The sequence below is a fragment of the Gopherus evgoodei genome, chromosome 22 (assembly GCF_007399415.2).
Source record: "Gopherus evgoodei ecotype Sinaloan lineage chromosome 22, rGopEvg1_v1.p, whole genome shotgun sequence".
NCBI lineage: Eukaryota > Metazoa > Chordata > Testudines > Testudinidae > Gopherus > Gopherus evgoodei.
The window spans coordinates 5,239,537-5,260,208 of NC_044343.1; the positions used below are offsets into that span (position 1 = coordinate 5,239,537).

Consider the following 20,672-nt stretch of genomic DNA (forward strand, 5'->3'; position numbering starts at 1 on the left):
ACTGGTAATGCAGGGTCATATGTAGGGCTTTGGCAAAACAAGACCCAAAGGTTGAAAAGTCAAGAAAGCAAAGCCACTGGAACGAGGGGCCCAATCCTGCTCCACTGAAGTCAGCGGGGACAGAGGTGCCACCCATTTCAATGCAGCAGGATTGAGCCCCATGTGCAGCAAGGTTCATGTTCATGATTTAGTTGGGGATTTGTCCTGAGGTCCCTTCCAACTCTGATATTCTACGATTCGGCCGGCGAGAGCTTTCACTTTGAGGCAATAATATTAAGCAAGAAAATAAAACGTGGGGCTCCTCGAGCTCTGAATCTCACCTGAGGTGGCGAGGGGACAGGGAACACACATGTGCATTAGTGCAAGCTCGCCAGGACAATACTGCAAGGCTCACCTCGCTTCTGCATAAAGCTGAAGAGGTCGTCCAGGAATTCTTTCCTCTTGGGATCGCCATCCAGCTCGTACAGCTGTGCACAGAGAAGGAAGAGAAGAGATCACTCGCAAGGCACCCGGGGTGGGAGAACATGACAAACACCCACACACCAGTGCATCCCCCATAGAGAGGGGCCCGGAGAGCCTGGCTCTGCATTGCCCAGCCCGCCCCATGTCAGAGGAAGTTAAACGTGCTGGACGGCGCTTGGCCTAGTAGGTAGGAAACATGGCAGATCGTTTATTATGAGAGACGCTTTAGCTCCACTGCTGGGTCAGCTGGTGAGCAGAGGCAGCAGTGAAATGGGGGAGGCTGCATGAAGCAGAGTCCTGAAATGCAGCCAGGTCGCTGTCTCACTCACCCGGTTTCCTTTAGCTTCTAGGTTTTCCCGCTATGCAACGAGAGTTATAAACGCTGCTCCCTCTCTAGGCACAGCCGCACCGCAGCGTGCGATACTTGCTGGTTTTAAACCATTTGCACGGCTGTGGTTTGGAGTGGTGATTAGAAGGGGGAAGAGGAGACAACAGCAGGTGAGCACACACTTCTTTACATGAGTCTCCAGCACGTGGCCCAGTGGTTAAGCTGTTTGTTATGGCTTGGAAGATTCATAGACTGTAAGGTTAGAAGGGACCACTGTATTCATCTGGTTTGACCCCCTGCACATCGCAGGTCACAGAACCTCCCACACCCACTCCTAATCTCCGCTGAGTTACAGACATCCTCAAATCACGGTTTAAAGACTGGAAGTTACAGAGAATCCACTATTTACAGTAGTTTAAACCTGCAAGTGGCCCGTGCCCCACGCTGCAGAGGAAAGGGAAAACCCCCACAGGGTCTCAGCCAATCTGACATGGGGGAAAATTCCTTCCCAACCTCAAATACAGTGATCAGTTAGACCCTGAGCATGTGGGCAAGACCCATCGAACTTGCTTATGTGAGCTTGGTCAAGTCACTTAATTTCTCTGTGCCTCAGATCACAATCTGTAAAATGGGGATAACGGTTCCCATAATGCCCCACTTCACAGGAGGGCTGGGAGATTGGGAGGGGCTCCAATGCTATCGTCATGGGGGCTATAGATAGCTCCCGGGATAATGCCATCCGATTGGTCCATTCTGGCAACATCAGGTTACTGCTCCAAGAGACTCCCAGAAACCTTATAAAGGGCGGGGGCGGGGGCTTATCCCCTGCTGTGTGTTAGGGGCTGATGATGTATGAGCAGCAGCACAGTCTCTGGCCTAAAGAGCTTGACGTCTAAGCCAGGCTGAACGTGGGGTGCACTGGTGCGCCGTGGGGTCTGCTTGGGACGGTAGCACTCATTTGGGCTGGCTCTTCGGCTGGAGCATCGTGGAGTTAGGTGCCCAAATGACAAGGGGAGCCAGTTCAGGAGTCGGGCGCCTGACTACCGTAGGGATCTGAAATCCCCAAGCGTAAGCATGGGCTTAGTGTCAAGAATGGGAGCAGGATCGGGGCCACAGCCCTCAGTCCCCACGCGATCAGGTCCTTCTTTGGAAGGAGGCAAAAGCCATTCTGCTGCCCAGCTCTGTGGGCCATCGTCGGTCGCAGGAGCCCTGGCAGCCATTGACTTTTTGCTGCTTGCTGGCAGAGCTGAAGCACTGGTGGCATGACCCCTGTTCTCTGTAATTAACACGCTCTCCGGGCACACACTTTGCATAGCTTAGGTGAAGAGCAGTAACGTTTCCTCCCCAAGAATAGGCAGCAAGCACGTCATGACCCGCAGCTGCGTTGCGGCTTTAAAAAGACTGAAAGACGGTAAGTTAACCTGAAAGGGTTCCAGATTGTTTGCCGTTAGCAAAGCAAGTCCTGGGCAGACAAACACCTTTAAGCCTATGCAGCACTGTTGGTCAGGGTGTATTAGAGAGGGTGAGGCAATCTCTTTGATTGGACCGACTTCTGTGGATGAGAGACACACGTTTGTGAGCCGACACCTGCAGAAGAGCTCTGCAGAGCTCAAAAGCTCGTCTCTCCCCCCAACAGGCGTTGGTCCTATAAAAGAGTCCTTCTCCCATCTTGTCCCTTTAATGGCAAACACTCCAGATCATTATGTGGTGATCCCAATTACCAAGACAGGGGACAGAATTCAACATATCCAGACTGCAAGCTCTTTGGGGCAGGGAGCATATTATGTTAGATGTACGTACAGCTCCCTGCACAACGGAGCCCTGATCCCTGACCGGGGCAGCCGGGCACTACCACAGTACATCTAACAGCAGCAGCAAGCCTCCAGCCGTTTGCATGGCAAAGCTCCACTGATGTGGTCCCATGGATAAAGGTGCATTCAGGGACCCAGCCAGACCAGTTATTATGGATGACCCTTTGTTAAGCTGGGCACAAGAATCGCCGTTTCTTTAACAATACACTGCAGCAGACCGTGTGTAAAGCTGTCAAGGGAGGGGGTGCACTGACACAGCACAGAGATTCAGCCCCTTTCAAAGCTGTTTCCTTCATGGCTCATGCAAGCGTTTCTCAGCAGCTGTTTGCAGCAAGGGAAGCCTGCGAGCCGGTAGAGGGAACGCAGAGAATCTTCGGTGCACGTAGCGCTCATTAGCTGCAAAGTGCGTGGGTGTCGGAGTACTGCCTCAACTATTAATATCGCCTCCCCTTCTCCCCGCGCAGCAAGAGTGTCAGTCACTTACACCAGCTGGTGGGACCTTTGCCCCTCTGTCCGTTTCTAACATGACTCCAAAAGCCTGCTACATTAAATGAAACTGAGCTGCCGCCTCCGTCCGAACCACTCTGAACGCTTCAGAGATTGAAAACATCAGCGTAAAACCACGGCCCCAGAGCTCCCGAGTAAGAAGACAGATCCTGTCCCGTTATCTGTAAAGCGTCGCTGGCCTTCTGAGCGCAACGTGCAAGACACAATGATCTGGGCCCAGAGAGTCTCGAAGAGCAGGAGTGGCGTCAGGGTTTCTGGCGCTCTAAGCAGAATTCAGGGGGTGGCATTTTGTGCGCTCCCCACGGGGTGTGCGGGAGCTTCCGGTTCCACTCCCGTCACGCCACCGAAGAAGGACCCTCTGCCGAAATGCCGCAGGCGACAACGGCAGTCATTGAGCTGCTCAATTGCCTGCCGCTGTTTTCCACGGCACGTCGGCAGAAGGACCTTCTTTGGTAGTGTGACGGGAGCGGAACCGGAAGCTCCTGTGTGCTCCATGGGGAGCGCATAAAATGCTGTCCCCCGAATCCTGGGGCCCTAGGCGAGCGCCTACGGTCACCTAATGGAAGCGCCAGCCCTGTCAAAGAGATTTAGGGACCTAATTCCGATTGAGGATCTGGGCTCTGGGTCCACCCTAAAGAGCTTCAACTACCAAGGCAGGGCAATAAAGAGGCTCCTAGGACACTTGTTCCTATTAGTGCATAATGCAGAGTAGCTGTAGCCCTGTTGGTCCCAGGATATTTGAGAGACAAGCTGGGTGAGGGAATCTCTTTTATTGGACAAAAGCTGGTCCAATAAATACCATTATCTCACTCACTCGGTGTTTCTGTTAGTGTATAAAGGGTTCTGTGTGCAGATAGCGCCTAGCACCATGGGGTCCTGGTTCACGACTGGGCTCTCAAATACCAACAGTGATTGTAACTCATGCTAACCAAATGCGTCTTGCATCCTCCACTAGCGGATACTAGTCTCCTGCGGCTACCAGCTATTGGAGTTACTCCTTTAGCTCAAGCAGGAGACCTGCCCTCTTTTACTGCTGCAGGTTCCTGGTTCGAATCCCACTAGTAACCTGTAGGTTAACCCCAGGACTCCCATGGCCCAGGCTAGTCCCACAGTCACAGACCATCCTCCTTCGTGTGTCACACGAACGGCAGTTTACCTGGCATTAAAGTCTTCACCTCGCCCCGAAGGCAGGAGTTCAGCATTAACTTGGACTGTTGTGGCTGGCGCAGGTTTTGATCAGCCCCTTCATGATACAGGAATGCTGCTTTGCCTGCAGCACTCCACTGCGGTGCCCCGTATTTGGTCAAAGAGCGTCCCAAGGGGATCACCGGGGCTTTTAGTGTCTGCAAGCCCTAGCCCCTCCCTTTCATAAATTGGATCCGGACTGGAGAATCTACCAACCTTATTTACAAAGCATCTTAAAGTCCACACCTCCCGCGAGAGCGAATTTCACGCTCCATGAGACCGTAGGGACAGAAGCCCCTTCCTCTCCTTTCTGCAAAGGGATCCTTTGATGCAAGACGCCTTCTTCCCACCCCACATCCAAGCCTTACACAATACAAGGCGCTAACGCTATTGTAAACCAGACAAGATTAATGAAGCAAGGCACAGGGGCATTACATGCTGCAAGGGGTCTTAGTAATACACAACTGGGGGATGTTTTTATAAGCCGTGACAGGAAGATCTATGCAAGCCTTCTAATGCAACCTCAATTTATACTTGCACCAGCTTTTCGCCTGGGACCACACCCATCGTTTGACAGCGGAGCACATTCCAGATGTGATTGATGAGAGCAGGCCTTGCCGGCTGGGGAGGCAAAGGATCAAAAGCCACGTTAAATTCTTAACCACGTTTTGGAAGCTGGGTCCCAATGCTGGTTAGAGTTTTTGCACGGTAGCCGCGTAGCTGATTAATAGTCGTAATTGCCACACATCCGTCAGAGGAACTGATTAAAGCGCAAGCACGTGTGAAATACAGCGAAGGCTGCTTCACAGGCTAAAGAGAGAAACAACCATTGCACCAGCCTACTGCCAGTGTGTCTCCCACCAGTGTGTCAGGTCCTCCTTTAACGACTGGTCCGCACGTGCACCAATGGCAGAATGGAAACGCTCTACAACCCAGGCAGTTTGTCTGTGCGGGAGACAATGGAGGGAACTCCCTAAGGAACTAAGGACCACCCCACTCCCTGTTCCAAGTGCAAGGTGAATTTCTTTGACCTGCCTTCCTTACCAAACGTAAGCCACAGGCTGGCCTAGCTAGTGGGTGGAGCAGGACCTTGCCTGGTGATTGTGGTGCACTTTGGCGGGTGACAAGCATAGATTCAAGAACCAGGCACCGGCCCACGGGTGAAGCTGGAGTCAGGGTCCAGGGGCCAAGACTAACCTCTGAACTGGAGTCAGAAGCCAAACCCAAGCTGAAGGATGAGCTGGAATCATAGTTCAGGAGGGAGCCAAGAGTCAGAAACCAAGACGGAGCAGAGAGGTTGGGGATGCAGCAGGAACTGGGTCGGGAGCAAGGAAGCGGAAGTGAGAGCAGCTGCGGGCACGTTACACCTTGAGCAGGCTGTGTGCTGCCATGGCGAGGCTCATGCAGCAAACCTCTGGCTCCCCAGCCCCGTCAGGAAACGCAACCGTTTGGAGGGAGCTCATCGGGTCCAGGTGAACTTGCTGAGTTGCCTAGCAACCAGGCTGAGAGCCAGCAGAACATATAGCAAAAAAAAAAAGCCAACCCTACCAAAACAAGAGACTCCACTGCCCACGCTTCCCTCCTGAGGGAGTGGAGGAGAGAACGAGCCACTTGTGACAGATGTGAGTCACGCCGTGTAACGCATGACTGGATGGCGCTCAGATACGGCGGCCATGAGCGCGGGTTAAGAACCGACGCAGAACAGAAACAAAACCCCCAGAGAATAACAGCAGGACTCCTCCGAAAGTACAGCTTGGCTGCTGTGGAAAATTTCAACCAAATCTAATTCTCACCCGCGTTTTCACTGAAGGTTGTGACTTTTCATTGAAATAGAAAAAATGGAAATATTTTGGCTTTGGGACATTCATTTTTAATTTGGGTGGGGGGAAAGCAGACACACGTTTCAGAAAAAAGTTTATTTATAGTTGAAATCCCAGAAGAGTTCCAATGGAAAAAACTGTGACCAGCTTAGGTAACAGCTTACTACTGCCGCTAGCTACGAACCAGCCCGCTGCACTGTTGTTAGCCTTATTCTGTTAATCCTTCTCTCAGTCTACCCCTCTTTTCACCTCCAGCATTCTGTCGCTTTAGGGTGGGGACTGTCTCTGCGCTCCCTGGGTCAGGTGCTACATGGCCCTCGAAGCTACAGACACATGTTAAATAATACGGAGAATCTAGAGATGCAATGGACGAGAAACGATTAGTCACATTTAATGGCTCTATGCCGGTTGGTTGCATGACAGAAGGTCTGAGGCGTGGGCTGCACATCTGGCAGGGCATGAGGCCAGCAGATTCGGTGAGGGTAGCCCAGTAAGGTATGTTAATGGGCCTGGGGGGATGCAGCTTTGAACACAACCGCAGAAACACAGGACCTGATCTGCCAAGGTCTGGAGCATCCCCAGGGAGGTGCTCTGCTCCCTCAGCGCCAGCCAGGAGACATTAACTCCTTGTAGGATCAGACCAGGGGCTGGCAGGATCAGATCCAAGTCTGGCATGGAAGGGAGGAGCTGGGAAGTGCAGCAGGGAAGTGCAGCAGCCCCACCAGAAACCAACTCAGGACATCAGGGTCCAACAAAGTTTTGTGGGGGGGAGGGAATCCAGAATTCCTGTGTTATTTTCCCTCCCCCAAGAAACATCTCCCCCCTCCCTGTCCAGGGTACAGATTCAGGTGCTGCAGCTCCACACTCCCTTGCAGTGCCGACCCATACGCCCCAGTCACCCCACAAGCTGGGAGCACAGTGCTGGGCGATGCAGTCCCTAAGCAGCCCGGGCTTTGCCAAATACCACGCCGTGCCAAGCGCCTCTCGTTTTTGTCAATGACCATTCTGAACAACTGCCAGCAGAGCCAAGGCCTCGGGGGCTACTGCAGGCCTATAAATATTAGCAGGTATCTCAGCAGGGCATGTACCGTGGGGCCGCAGACTGCGCCTTGGCGGATTAGCACATTAACCGTAAAAGCAGCAAAGAATCCTGTGGCACCTTATAGACTAACAGACGTTTTGGAGCATGAGCTTTCGTGGGTGAATACCCACTTCCTCAGATGCATGTAATGGAAGTATCCAGGGGCAGGTATATATATGTGTGCTAGCAAGCAAGCTAGAGATAACGAGGTCAGTTCAATCAGGGGGGATGAGGCCCTGTTCTAGCAGTTGAGGTGTGAAAACCAAGAGAGGAGAAACTGGTTCTGTAATTGGCAAGCCATTCACAGTCTTTGTTCAATCCTGAGCTGATGGTGTCAAAGTTGCACATTAACCGTGTAACCGATATGCTGGGCCCCAAGCTCCAGCTTGGCTGCCTGGGATGATTCCTCTTTGGAGGGACGTCTGGAGCTGCTTAAGAAGCTATGTGGGTTGTCAGGGCAAAGGGTCTTAACTCAGGGTCTGCGAAAGCAGGTCTGCAAAGGAGCTGCCTCTTCCCCTACCCTGACTGACAAGGGAGAGAGGGGGGAAGGGTACAGGGTTTTCTGGCTGTCTTTGATACCACTATGGCCCCCGTTATCTCAATAATCAAGAGATAGCCAGAGCTGTGGGAGGCTGTGTGGCCTAGTGCACAGGGCACGAGCCTGGGAAACACAAGACCTAGCTTCTATTCTTGACTCTGCCCCCTGCCCTGTTGTGTGTGCTTGGCCATGCCCCTTCCTCGCTCCATTCCTCAGTTTCCCCTCCCATCCTTTGTCTGTTTAGACTGGACGCGCTTTGGGGCAAGGACTGTCTCTTACTACGTGTGTGTCCATCACACTAGGGCCTCTAGGCTGGTGATTGTGAAATGCTCAGGGAGGTTAGAGAGGCTAAACAAACAGAATACCCACTAATAATGGGGGATTTCAACTACCCCCGTAGCCAGTCGATATATGTCACCTCAAGATGGGATGCAGATGTCACATTTCTAGACTCCACTGATGATTGTTTATTGAAGCGGCTTGTCCTGGAACCCCACTATGGGGGAGGCAAATCTTGATTTAGTCTTTTGTGGAGCACAGGATCTGGTCCACAAGGTGAACAGAGCTGAACTGCTAAGAAACAGCAACCACAATGGAATTAAATGTAACATCCTTGTAGGGGAGGAAATACCAAAAAAAACCCCACCCCAGCAGCATTTAACATGCAAAGGGGAATTACACAAAAATGAGGAAGCTAGCTACATGGAAATTAGAAGGAACGGTCATGGGGTGAAATGCCTGCAAGCTGCATGGAAGGGTGAAATGCCTGCAAGCTGCATGGAAACCATTTAGAAACACCATAATAAAGGCTCAGACTAAACATATGCCCCAAATAAGCAAAATCAGTAAGAGGACCCCAAAAAATGCCACCGTGGCTAAACGGCACAATAAAGGTGGCGGCAGCTGGAGGCAAAAAGGCTTCCTTTAAAAACTGCAAGGCTGATCCTAGGGCGAAAAACAGAAAGGAGCATAAACTCTAGCAAGTCAGGTACAATTAGTCAGGCCAAAAAAAGCATTTGAAGAGCAACTAGCAAAAGACACAAAAGCAGAATTGTTTTTAAGTAGCATTTCTCGAGGGTGTCAACAAGCACAGGACTATAGCGTACTTGGACTTTCAGAAAGCTCAGACCAGGAGTCACACCAAAGGCTCCTAAGCAAAGCAGGCCGTCCAGAGATGAGAAGGGCCTCTCATGGAACAACAGGAAACAAAGAGTAAGAATAAACGTCCAGTTTTCCCAATGGAAAGAGGTAAATAGTGGAGTCTCCCAAGGATCTGGATTAGGGATATGGAACAGGGACTGCTCTGCTTAGAAAAGGGATGACTGAGGGGGAATATGATAGAGCTTCCGTAAAATCATGAAGGGTTTGGAGAAAGGCTAAATAACACTTCCCTGTTCTATTTCACATAACACAAGACCCAGGGGTCCCCCAATGAAATGACTAGGTTTAAAACAAACAGAAGGAAGTACCTCTTTACACAACACATAGTCAGCCTGTGGAACTCATTGCCAGGGGATGTTGTGCAGGCCAAAAGTAGAACTGGCTTCAAAAAAGAATTTAGTAAGTTCATGAAGGATCGGTCCAGCAGTGGCTATTAGCCAAGATGGCCAGGGACATGCTCTGGGTGTCCCTAAACCTCTGACTGCCGGAAGCTCGGACTGAACGACAGGGGATGGATTGCTCAATAATTGCCCCGTTCTGTTCATTTCCTCTGAAGCATCTGGCACTGGTCACTGTCAGAAGACAGGACACTGGGCTAGATGGACCATTGGTCTCACTCTGTGTGGCCGTGCTTATGATTATAATATAAATAATAAGAGTTCATCTGGACCCCATGCCTGTGGTACCTTAGCACTTCTCAGATTTTAACCACCCACCTAGGAGGTGGGACTATTATTGCCATTGAAGAGATGGGAAAACCAAGGCACAGGAAGGCTAAGTGACTTGCCCAGGGTCCCACGGGGAGTCTGTGGCAGAGCAGGGACTTGAGGTCAGGGCGCTGATCCTTTGAATGACAAACTCCCGCCTCCCCCAGAGTTATCTGCCCCTGGCTGGCCGAGAAGGCTGCCTGCTAAGTGGGCTTTATAAGTAAGGGAACAGTGCAGAGGGCAACATCACGGTTTCTGAAGCCTGACATTTCCCTCTGCAAAGTCAGGCCTCCAGAACAGGGTGACCTATGGCAGAGATCAGTGGGACCGCACCGATAACCAGGGGTGTTGAAAGAAAGCCATAAAACCCGCAGCTTCCTGGGAAGTTCGTTAAAGGCTCAGCCAGCCTCTGTGCAATGGATGCAGGCAAAGGTCAGAACCTGCCTTTATCACCAACACCACTTTCGAGCCCAGACTGCTTTCAAGTTGTCACCCTCCCCCATTCCAAGCCACGCTGGCCCAGGCCTGGGGAGGGAAGGGCAGCAAGGAGCAGGGAGGCAGGGGAGGGCAGCAACCCCCGAGAAGCTGCAAAGGAGACTGGTGTCCAGAGATTATATGTTGCGCGGGGAGGGAGCGGGGAGGAGCCCAGGATTCCTGTATCGGGGGGACGGATTCCGGGAACAGAGCTTGGGTTTCTCCGGCTGGGGAAGGGAGGCTATAGAAGTGTGAAAAGGGATCATTGTGGGGACGGGGGATCTCAGGGCTCGCAGGTGGGGGAATAAATTAGGAAAGCGCTTCTATCAATTAGGCAGATTAACGGAGAGGCTCAGACTCACAGGCTTGGTGCTGTGGCCATGTGGTCCGTGAATTTCCAGCAGGCACCAGCTCCCTGAACTCAGCACCATCCTGCAGCACAGTCCTCCCCAGAAACACCGTGGTTCGTTGCCTTGCCCATTTACAGCACAGACACGAAGGCGTAAAAGCCAATAACCAAGAGCAAGAATGATCCAGGGTTGGTGTCACCAGCCTGGAATTTGGGACTGCTGGGTTCAAATCCCAGTTCTGCCACAGACTTCCTCCATGACATTGGGCAAGTCACTTAGCCTCTCTCTGCCTCAGTTCCCAGCCTGTACAATGGGAAGAACAGCACTGCCCTGCCTCAGAGAGGTGCGTTCTGAGGATAAATACATGAAAGAGGGCAAGATGCTCAGATGCGATGTTAACAATACCACCATAGTTAAAGTGGTAGAACTTCGTGGCACTGAAGCAGTTATAAAAAGGTGCTTTTCCCAGTATTGCTCTTCCTACACAGGAACGAGAATAAGCTATGCTAGTACATTAGGCACTTTGATGCCAGCTGAAGTGCGTCCACACTGAGAGCTTGTTCCAGGATAACTATATTGATTAAAAGGCAAAATGAGAAATCTATCCCCTATCTAACATAGTTATAATGGTCCAATCCCACGGTACAGACCAGGCCTCAGAGTTATACCCAATTCACATTGCAGAGCAATGTAAAGGGGCCTGAATGTACATGAGCACCAGGCCTGGAGTTTTTAGGAGGCACGGGATGGCATGGAGGGGCTTCCCCGGCACTGCTGGAGACTGATAACCCAGCACAATAACTCTCCCTTCACACCCACTCAGCCGCTCCTGCTTCGACTCATGCCATTATCACAGAAGCCCAGTTCCTAAAGGCTCGTCTTCCCCACTCTACGCTGGCTTTCAAGTTCCCCTCCGTTGCCCCACTACTGGAATTGTTACTGACACCATATTACTTTCTTGTAAAGAGAGCTCCTCGGGGAATTCACCCCCACCCCTTCTGCCCTGTTGTGAACATGTGGCCGCTTCCGCACCATGGCAAGTTAATTCAGTTCCTTCTCTCTCGTAAAACGCGTCACCGGGGAGTGGAAAATAGACCGGCCAGATGCTAACTGCAGGAGACCAGCAGGCGCTGAGTGCCAAGAGTGGATCCATTTGGAGCGGCTTGGTTGACCTTAGAATCCCGTTTCCAAAGGAGATAAGGGCCTAATTCTGGTTCCTATGTAAGATTACATGCAGGTGAAGTGTGATCCTATAAGACCCTCCTTATAACAGGATTCACCTGTCATCAGGTTTCATCACCAGAACCCATGTTTCCTGACACCCAGTGGCTTGTCCGCTAGACTTCACCACCTTCCATAGTAACAGCTTTGCTTCTCTTGGTCTCCGAGGCCAGTCTGTCTCGTGATTAAAACTACACTGAATGCTGCACCCCAACGGCAGGCGTCCCCAATGCCACCCCAAAGGAGCTGCGTGCCTGCATCAGACCAGAACCTACCCCCACCCCCTGCTCCCCATGGCGCACGTGGAAAATCTCAGACCTCCATCTAAGAAGAGATTGACTCACCACAGACTCATTCTACCTCCGATTGCAAAATCAAGCATGAAATTGTCACGGGGTTGTGGACAACGTCTGGAAAACCACTAACCAGCTTCCCACCAAGCCTGTATCGTCTGCATGAGCACGTGCTCTCCCTCGTTTCACACAAAGGAGAGGTTTTGAAAATGGGAATTAAGACGCAGGATCCTTTTAGGCTGAGCCTGCTGTTTAACTACAAACGAGTGAGGGAAGGAAACGTAGTGTAATTGGGGGTGGCGGCGGAGGGGTGGTTAAAATGTCACAGTCCTCTGCCTGATGGAATTGCAAAGAGAAAGCTGCATTAAGCAAAAAGTTCCTTGTGTTTTCTTTGAGGGGAACAGGAAATGCACACGCTTGGGCGTTAAGGTCCGCAGGGCTGCCCAGAGGATTTGGGGGGCCTGGAGCAAAGCGGAGGGGCTGCAGCGTTTGTACTCACCCGGCGGCGGTCCAGGTCTTTGGCGGCATTTCAGCGGTGTGGGGCCCTTCAGTCGCTCTGCATCTTTGGCAGCACTGAAGGGCGCCCTGCCGCCGAAATGCCGCTGAAGACCCGGAGCAACCGAAGGGCCCACCGCTGCCGAAATGCCGCCGAAGACCCGGAGCAACTAAAGGGTGCCCCCGCCGCTGAAATGCCGCTGAAGACTCGGACCGCTGCCGGGCCAGGGCTAGCAGGGCCCTGTGGGGCCCAGGGCAAATTGCCCTCCCCACCCCGGGCGGCCCCGAAGGTCAGTATAAAACAACCCACAGGGGGCTGCTCACAGAGATCTGAAGCTAAAATCTGACCGGTTCTGATTGTCTTCATCAGAAATAGACACTTGCTCCAGCAAAGGCCTGGCAAACAACCTGAAAGGTCAGCCAGAAAAACGAATCACTGGCTACTTACCACCTGGAAGGTGAATAATAAAATAGCTAACTGCAGCCAATCAGGAGGTGCTCCTTTGCATGTGCAGTCTGATTGGCTGAAAACAAACATCCAGGTATCTTATCTAAAGCCACTAGTACAATTTTAACCAATCAAGCTGTGCAATTTCTCTCTTCTACATAAGCAAACAGAATGGAAGGGTTTTTTTCAATTTACGGGGAAAATTTACATCGCATGGGATGAAAAAGTAAACTCAGATGTGCAACAAGGTCCCCTCCCTGTAATCTGGATATTGTAACCCAGTGCTGGTCTCTCATAAGAGTTAGATATTAAATAATTAAAATTGTCTTCAGTCCACAGAACAATAGTTCTCAGCTACAGACCTCAATTTCTGTCCATATATATGTAAAGAGTTACAGTTCCTATCTTCAGCTATCCAAATAGCATGGGTATCTGGTAAAACCAATGAAAATGAACAGTTTGAATTCCTATTCCCTATTGCATCTTTTTGGACATTACTGAATTAAGCTTCACAACCGTTCGAGATAATATCTATCTGCACCTTATGGATGGAAAACAGACTCAGAGGGTAAGGCTCAAATATTCAACAGCAGCCTCTAAATTTCTGTCTCAGTTTCAGATGCCCATGTTTAGACACCAAGGGCCTGATTTTCACAAGGGCCAAGCACCCACCTCTCCATCTGAAGGCGACAGGAGCTGCAGGTGCTCAGCTCCTCTGAAACATCGAGCCCCAAGGATCTAAGGTCAGGCTCCCAAGAACTGAGAGTCAGTGATAGTCATAGAAAGAACCCAGGCATCCTGACTCCTTGTCCTGGGCATTAGCCACAACGACACCCTTCCCCGCTTCATGCTGTGCTGGCGTCTAGTGCCCAACCGTTCCACATGCCCAACGGCCGAGGGGTCACTCACCGGCCAGTGCACTCCCTCGTGGCCAGGCATGGTGCAGAAGCTTCTTATGCTCTGCTGCCCCGTTTGATGGTCCCTCCGAGCCCACGGTGCTTTGCCCTTCCTCACCACTCAGCCCTCCTGCCAGGCCGCTTACAATCCCCACCCCATCCGGGGTAATGAAGAGTCCAACAGAGCAGCAACCTAGTGACCTTACTCCAGGCCTTCAGCCCCACGCTGGACTCCACAGTCCTTGTCCCTCCTTGCATGGGGGGAGAGAGGGAGTTTACATCCCCTTCCTTGGGGGTCAGCTGGGGACCCCAGCCCTTCCTCTACTCTGGGTTCTGGTCCAGGGACCCCGTATAGAGAAGCTAAAGGCTGCCTCCTCAGACTCAGTGCTGGTCCTCTGGGCTTCCTCTGCCTCCAGGCCTCTTTCACAGAGCGACTCCCTCCAATGCGCTCTCTCTGGAGGGTCTGGCTCCTTGTGAGTCTTCCTGCCAGTTTGTGGCTGATACAGTGGCTGGGGTCAGATAGCTGGCCTGTCAGATAACACATGATCAAACCACTCAGAGCATGTGTGTGTCGGGAGCAAGGGGGGCGGGGGGCAGATCAATGAATGGCTGCATTGTTTTTCCCTCCACTCAGGGTTGCCATGAGGCTGGTAACATGTAGCAGGAACACAGGCAGACAATGCACCATGTCCAGCCCGGAGGGAAGGGGTGGGATAGCATGGTACCAGTGTGGCACTTGGGAGACCTGCTACTAACTCCCTGTGTGACCTTGGGCAACTCCCTTAGTCTCTCTGGGTCACGGGTTTCCATCGGTGCAGCATGGCAAATATTTGTATGAAAAAAGGAACTAGCTTGATAGGTTGTACAGGCCACACTTTAAGTATGGCTTAGAAAGGGTTAATATGAGGACTACTGACATTACATTGATGAGCGTGGTAGGAGAGCCTACAGAGAGAGAACAGATGCTATAAGCAGGAGTAGTAGGTGGTATAGATGGTTATAAGCAATCTATTGACCTGGGGGACCCTAACAACTGATTAACCATTTGTTAAAACATCTGTTCCTGGCTGATTTCCCTGTTATAAAACGTACCCATTCTATAAAATGTGACCCTCCCTCACTGCCCCCTTATTCAAGAACATTCAGCTACACGCTGTGAATTCATGAAAACAGCTGCAAATCCAAGAAGTTGGGTTATTTCTATTTATTTATTTCTGATTTTAGCAGAGAGGATTATTCAGCCACAGAGACAGTCTCCTGTTTGAAACTCTTTCTGACACATCCAGTCCAGAAGCAGAGCTAACTCCATATGGTCTAGCCACCCAATAGCACAGCCGGAGTGAATAGCCAAAGCAAAAGGTTTATGAGCAGGGTTACCAGGTGTCCAGGTTTCGACTGGAACACCTGGTCAAATAGAGACCCTGGTGTCCATTAAAAATCCAGTTGGTGCAGGGCTGGCAGGCTTCCTACCTGGCTCCATGCAGCTCCCTGGAAGCATAACAAGGGTCTCAGCTCCATACACTGCCCCTACCCTGAGCACTGGCTCCCCAGCTCCCATTGGCCTGGAACCGTGGCCAATGGAAGCTGCAGGGGTGGTGCCTGTGGGTGGAGGCAGCGAGCAGAGCCACCAGGCGGTACCTCCACCTAGGAACAGAGGGACTTGTCGTAGCTTCCATGGAGTCCCCACAAGGTAAGCGCTGCCTGGAGCCCGCACCCCTTACCACCCCCGCCGCACTCCAATCCTCTGCCCCAGCCCTGAGACCCCCTGCACCCAAACTCCATCTCGGAGGCTGCACCATGCACCCCCCTCCTGTGCCCCCTGCCCCAGCCCCTAGCCCCCTCCCACACCCAAACTCCCTCACAGAGCCTGCATCCCACACTCACCCAGCACCCCAGCCCCTGCACAGAGGCCCCCCCATACTCCAAACCCCTTCTTTCTGGCCCCACCTCAAAGCCCCAGCCCAGAGTCCATATGCCCTCTCACACCCCAACCCCCTGCCTCAGCCCAGAGCCGCCTCCTACACTCCAAACCCCTCGGCTCCACCCCCCTGCCCGGAGCCCCCTCTTCACCGCAAGCCCCTCATTTCTGGCCACACCATACTGTAACTCTGAAACTAGAGACATTAGCGCTCCGGCAGCATCACATTCAACACAAACCTGCTGCACCCGATCTGCACAAACCTTTCAGGGCAGTCTTGCTGCTTTCTGAGCTGCTCAACTCAGGCCCCATACGAGGAATAAATACACCTCTATCCCGATATAACATGAATTGGGATAGAACGCGGTAAAGCAGCGCTCCGGGGGTGGGGGTGGGGCTGCGCACTCTGGTGGATCAAAGCAAGTTCGATATAACGTGGTTTCACCTATAACATGGTAAGAGTTTTTGGCTCCCAAGGACACTGTGATATCGGAGTAGAGGTGCAGCTGCCCTTAAAAGCTGCGGGAGGATGGCATGTAACTCTCTCCAACTTGAGTCTCTCTTTCAACAGAGTGTTTCAGTCATAACCTGCTGAAGAGTAACAGAAGCCTTTAGGGCAAGCCAGTGCAGCATGGGATGTGCGGGAGCCAGCTACGTCCAGCCTGGCAGGCTAGATTTTGACAACTCTGCAGAGTTTGACAGATGCTGATTGGATACTTAGCCCTGAGATCAACCCACTGCTCCTCCAGAACAGATGGCGCTCCTGGACGTCAAGTAGGATGAGCCAAAACCTTGACAAACACTCTGATGAGCGCATGCATCCTCACTGTGTGGATACTGGTCTATCTTAAATTGCTGGAAGAGCCCCAGCGTGTCTCCTGACCTCTTTTGCTCCAGGGGGACACTGTTTCCAAAGACTCCACGTCTCTGCATCTTCCTTGGAATCTGCACTGGCGGCCTGTGGATGGAGCAGCTCCTAGGAAGTGCCTGCTTTTAGCAGTGCTTTGTTGGGATGGCCAGCTAGTGACAGCAGCAAAGAGGCCAGCTTCAGGAGACGAGAAGCATTGGCCTCTTTTTTTCCCCCTCAGAGGAACAGGGGTGGGAACCCAAAGAATCCACTTGACCGAAGGACAGGACAAAACGGCTCTGTAAATGTCAGAGAGCCACCCAAGAGTTTCCTTTTGCGCTATGCTGGGTGTCACAGGATGAGCGAGTCCTTCAGGGAAGTCTTGGGTTAAGCCTCACTTGCAACTACATTTACTGCTCAGTCCAGCGGTCAGGGACTAAGACCCTGGGACCTTGTCTTCCCTAGGAACGAAGGAGCATCCTTAACTCACATTAGCAAACATAAGGTAAAGTCTTAATGGAGACAAGGCAGTTTGTAGCTTTCACACAAGTGACCAGGTTGTGGTAAAGACTATGCAAGAGCCTAGAAGATGCCCTTGGGGGGAGGGGAGGAGAAAGACACACAAGCGTTTGGGGGGCCCACATGGTGACAGAGTTTTGCATTTTTTCCACCAAAATGCCTTAGAAAACTTCTTTGCATCACGTCACCAACGTATCCATCATTACTGAGAAGCAGATGCCTATTAAAGACAGAGAGAGATGGAAATGCCAAGACATTAACACCAGTGAATTCAAAAAACCCTCCACGGGATTTCTTTGCATTGAGGACGTCCTTGTTGTGCACAGAATGCCTTATTTCCTACATATTTCTCTATGCCCGGGGTGGCCAACCAGAGCCACATGCAGCTCTTCAGAGGTTAATATGCAGCTCCTTGTACGGGTACGGACTCCAGGGCTGGAGCTACAGGCACCAATTTTCCAATGTGTGTGTGTGGGGGGGGAGAGCTCACAGTTCAACCCCTGGTTCTGCCACATGCTCTGCCCCCACCTCACCCCTTCCCGCCCCCTCCGCTGAGCCCTTGCTCCTTCCCAGAGCCTCCTGCATGCCACGGAACAGCTGATTGGGAGGTGCAGGGAGGGAGCAGGAGGTGCTGATTGGTGCCTGGTGGGTGGGGGGCGCTGGGAGCGGGGGAGAAATGAGCTGATAGGGGGCTGCTGACGTATTACTGTGACCCTTTGGCAACATACATTAGTAAATTCTGGCTCCTTCTCGGGTTCAGGTTGGCCACCCCTGCTCGATACCATTTTTTCTGCTAAATTAAATGAGAGATAACACAGCATAGATAAAAATAAGCGTGAAAGCCCAATGGATCTCTTTTTAAGTACTGATCATAAAAAGCTGAGAGATCAGATCTTTTTTTTTAAAAAAAAATTTGAGGAACTGAAATTCATTTTTGTTTAAGCAATATGTGAAAGTGATAAATCAGGCAGCAAGTTTTTAGCCTGACTACAACTACTGCTTACGCCACAGGACTGAAATTAACAGGTGCATGGGCGCAGAACTTTGGTTGGTGCCAATTTTCATCCGTTGCTCTCTAGGGCAAACGGCTTTCATACGTGTTTCTACTATTCAAAAACCAACTCCCCATTAGAGAAATTCAATTAAAGATGGCAAGGAACTGTGCAAGTAGAATCAAGGTTCTATTAGACACTAATCTACACAGCAGTACGGCACTGCCCAGAGAGTTATACTGACAGGATGTTGTATTTAAGTTTTATAATTAACAAGGCCATCAGGATTTAGAAATATGGTTAATATTTGAATGACTTAGTGGTCCCAGCTGAGAATGGGGTCCCAAGGTGCTAGGTGCTGTACAGTCCCAGCCTCAAGGAGCTTACAGTCTCAACAGACAAAAGAGTGGGAGGAGGAGGAAAAGAAAGGAAGTGATTTGCCTAAGTTCACAGAGTGAGTCAGCGGCAGAGTTGGGACTAGAAGCTGGGTCTCCCAAGTCTCAGGGCTTGTCTACACTAGACAGGCTGCTGTAGGGCCATAGTATAGGCACCTGCTACACCGCCGAAAGGGGCATGTCTGTCACAACGATTAACCCACCCCCTCGAGAGGTGGAAGCCTGGCTGATGGAAGAATTCTTCTGCCAACCTACCAGGGTCAGTTTAACTGCACCTCTCAGGGGTGTGAATTGGCCAAACACCTGAGTGTAGCAACTAGGATGGCCTGAGTTTTAGGTATAGACAAGGCCTGAGTCTAGTCCTGGTTTAAGCTCTCAATAAGGGCAGGGGGGCGAATGCCATCCCCCACCATCAACTCCTTTCCAATTGTGAATCTCTCTCGTGTCAACGGGGGCCACGGGGATGTTACGGTCTCATGAACAGGAAGGGGGGGGTGTCTTGGCAAGACGCTCACCATCAGGAAACGGTGCCCATGTTTCGTGGCGTGTGGTGCGTCTGGAGCACCTTCGAGGACTTGCCCCATACCTTGCAGAGATCCGAGGACATCTGGTCTGCTAGCTCACAGGGAACGCAGCTCAGCCTAAGGTTAAGGCAAACACTCCTCCCCAGGCAACACACAATTCCCCAAACAGGGCAGGCAGCGGTGCCTAGAACCCTCATCTCCTAACTCCATGCCTGGCGCTGAGCAAATCACTTCCTGTCCCATCCTTTGCAGCAGGGACTGTCTCTGTGCTGTACTGTTTTTTGTACAGTGCCATGCACAATGGAGGCCTCTAGGCACTCATGGCCTTTTGAAAGCTTTTGCTTACAGCTGCCACCCTTCCTGTTACTGGAGCACGGGGCTTCTCTGCAAGCTACACTGTTCCCCAGCACCTTCCAGATCTGTTCCGTGGCCCCAGCATTTCTTTTTCGCTGCCTCACTTTGCAAGAGGCGTTTGCCCATATGCACGGGACCAGCAACTATTCTCGACGCGCACTGTCTCTGTTACCAAAAAAACCCACATCTGGGACAACACCCGCTTCTCAGCTTCTCCTTCCGTCTGACTGGTGAGGAGGGGAAAACTGCACCACGAGGCAATTGGTGTCCCAGCCCGCAGGCTTGCCTGTGCAGAAGCCTGTCCTCTGCAGAAGTCTGGGCGATGCAAATAGCAAACAAATATCATCTGGGGATGTTTTAATGTTAGCCCAGCTCATCGCTACATAATCAGATGTGGTTTCCTGGAGAAAAACAGCCCAGGGTTGCACATGGCATGTCACAGGAACTGGTTATTCTGAGACAGACACAGAGGATAACCCCTACCCCAAAGCCACCGGGTTTGAACCTGCCCAGCACAGGTGCTGAGGGCCGCACGGCTAAGCTCCGAAGGATAAAAGCAGTAGAGAGAGAGCATGGGAGGGCAGGGGCGTCTGATCCTGCATTAATGAGACAGTGCTCTTGCTACAAAGCAGGAATGAGGCCTAACAGAGCAGAGGGAAGCCTGCAGCTAAACCACTCTGTGGCATAGGGAAGATGGTGCTTGCACCCCAAACACACCTGTTTTCTGTCCACGCTCCGCCCCCTTTCTTCAAGCTAGACTCTAGGGCAGCCAGTGCACTGGGGCTTGAGAGCCCTGCTCTGTGCAGAGCATGCGCCTAGTGAGTGTATGTAACACTGGCAAAACGAGTCACAGCCACTAGAGGATACCAGCCTACTACTGCTACCTGAATCACTCCTGGAGGTTGGAGTAACAGTATTGAAGGTCCCAGGTTCCAACCTGGTGAGGGAGGAGAGGAATCTTTCCATGAATTTTACTCACTCACACACACAATTTCTGCTCCCACCTGCCCCGCAGAGCAACAATCCTGTGCTCTCTGCAAGTGTCCGTGGGATCAGGCTTCATTCTGAACAACGCTCCCATTCTCCCCTCCAAAAAAGTCTCCAAATACCTCCACCCTGGGCTGATGCTCATTAAAAGCTGCATGTGGCTCTGCAGCTGAAACTGCAAGCATGGAAGCGCATGCTAACAGAGGGGAAAATGTTAAAAAAGGAGGAACTAATCGCAAGAGGTCAGCAGAACGATATTAGCCCTCTAGGAAAACAGCCCGTCCTCCCTGGTAGATTTCCAGCCCAGGCATTTAGTGTGCATTCTTATGCCATTAGCTGACAAGTGGATTAATGTTTCA

At 51.6% G+C, this 20,672-nt stretch overlaps 1 protein-coding gene across 1 annotated transcript in view; it reads right to left on the reverse strand.

Annotated features, from left to right (window-relative positions):
• Positions 1-20,672, reverse strand: part of ARID3A (AT-rich interaction domain 3A) — a 93,975-nt gene that overhangs the window by 21,099 nt on the left and 52,204 nt on the right. The window contains 1 exon segment of the mRNA XM_030540255.1: positions 395-467. Coding sequence (XP_030396115.1) covers positions 395-467 — 73 coding nt within the window.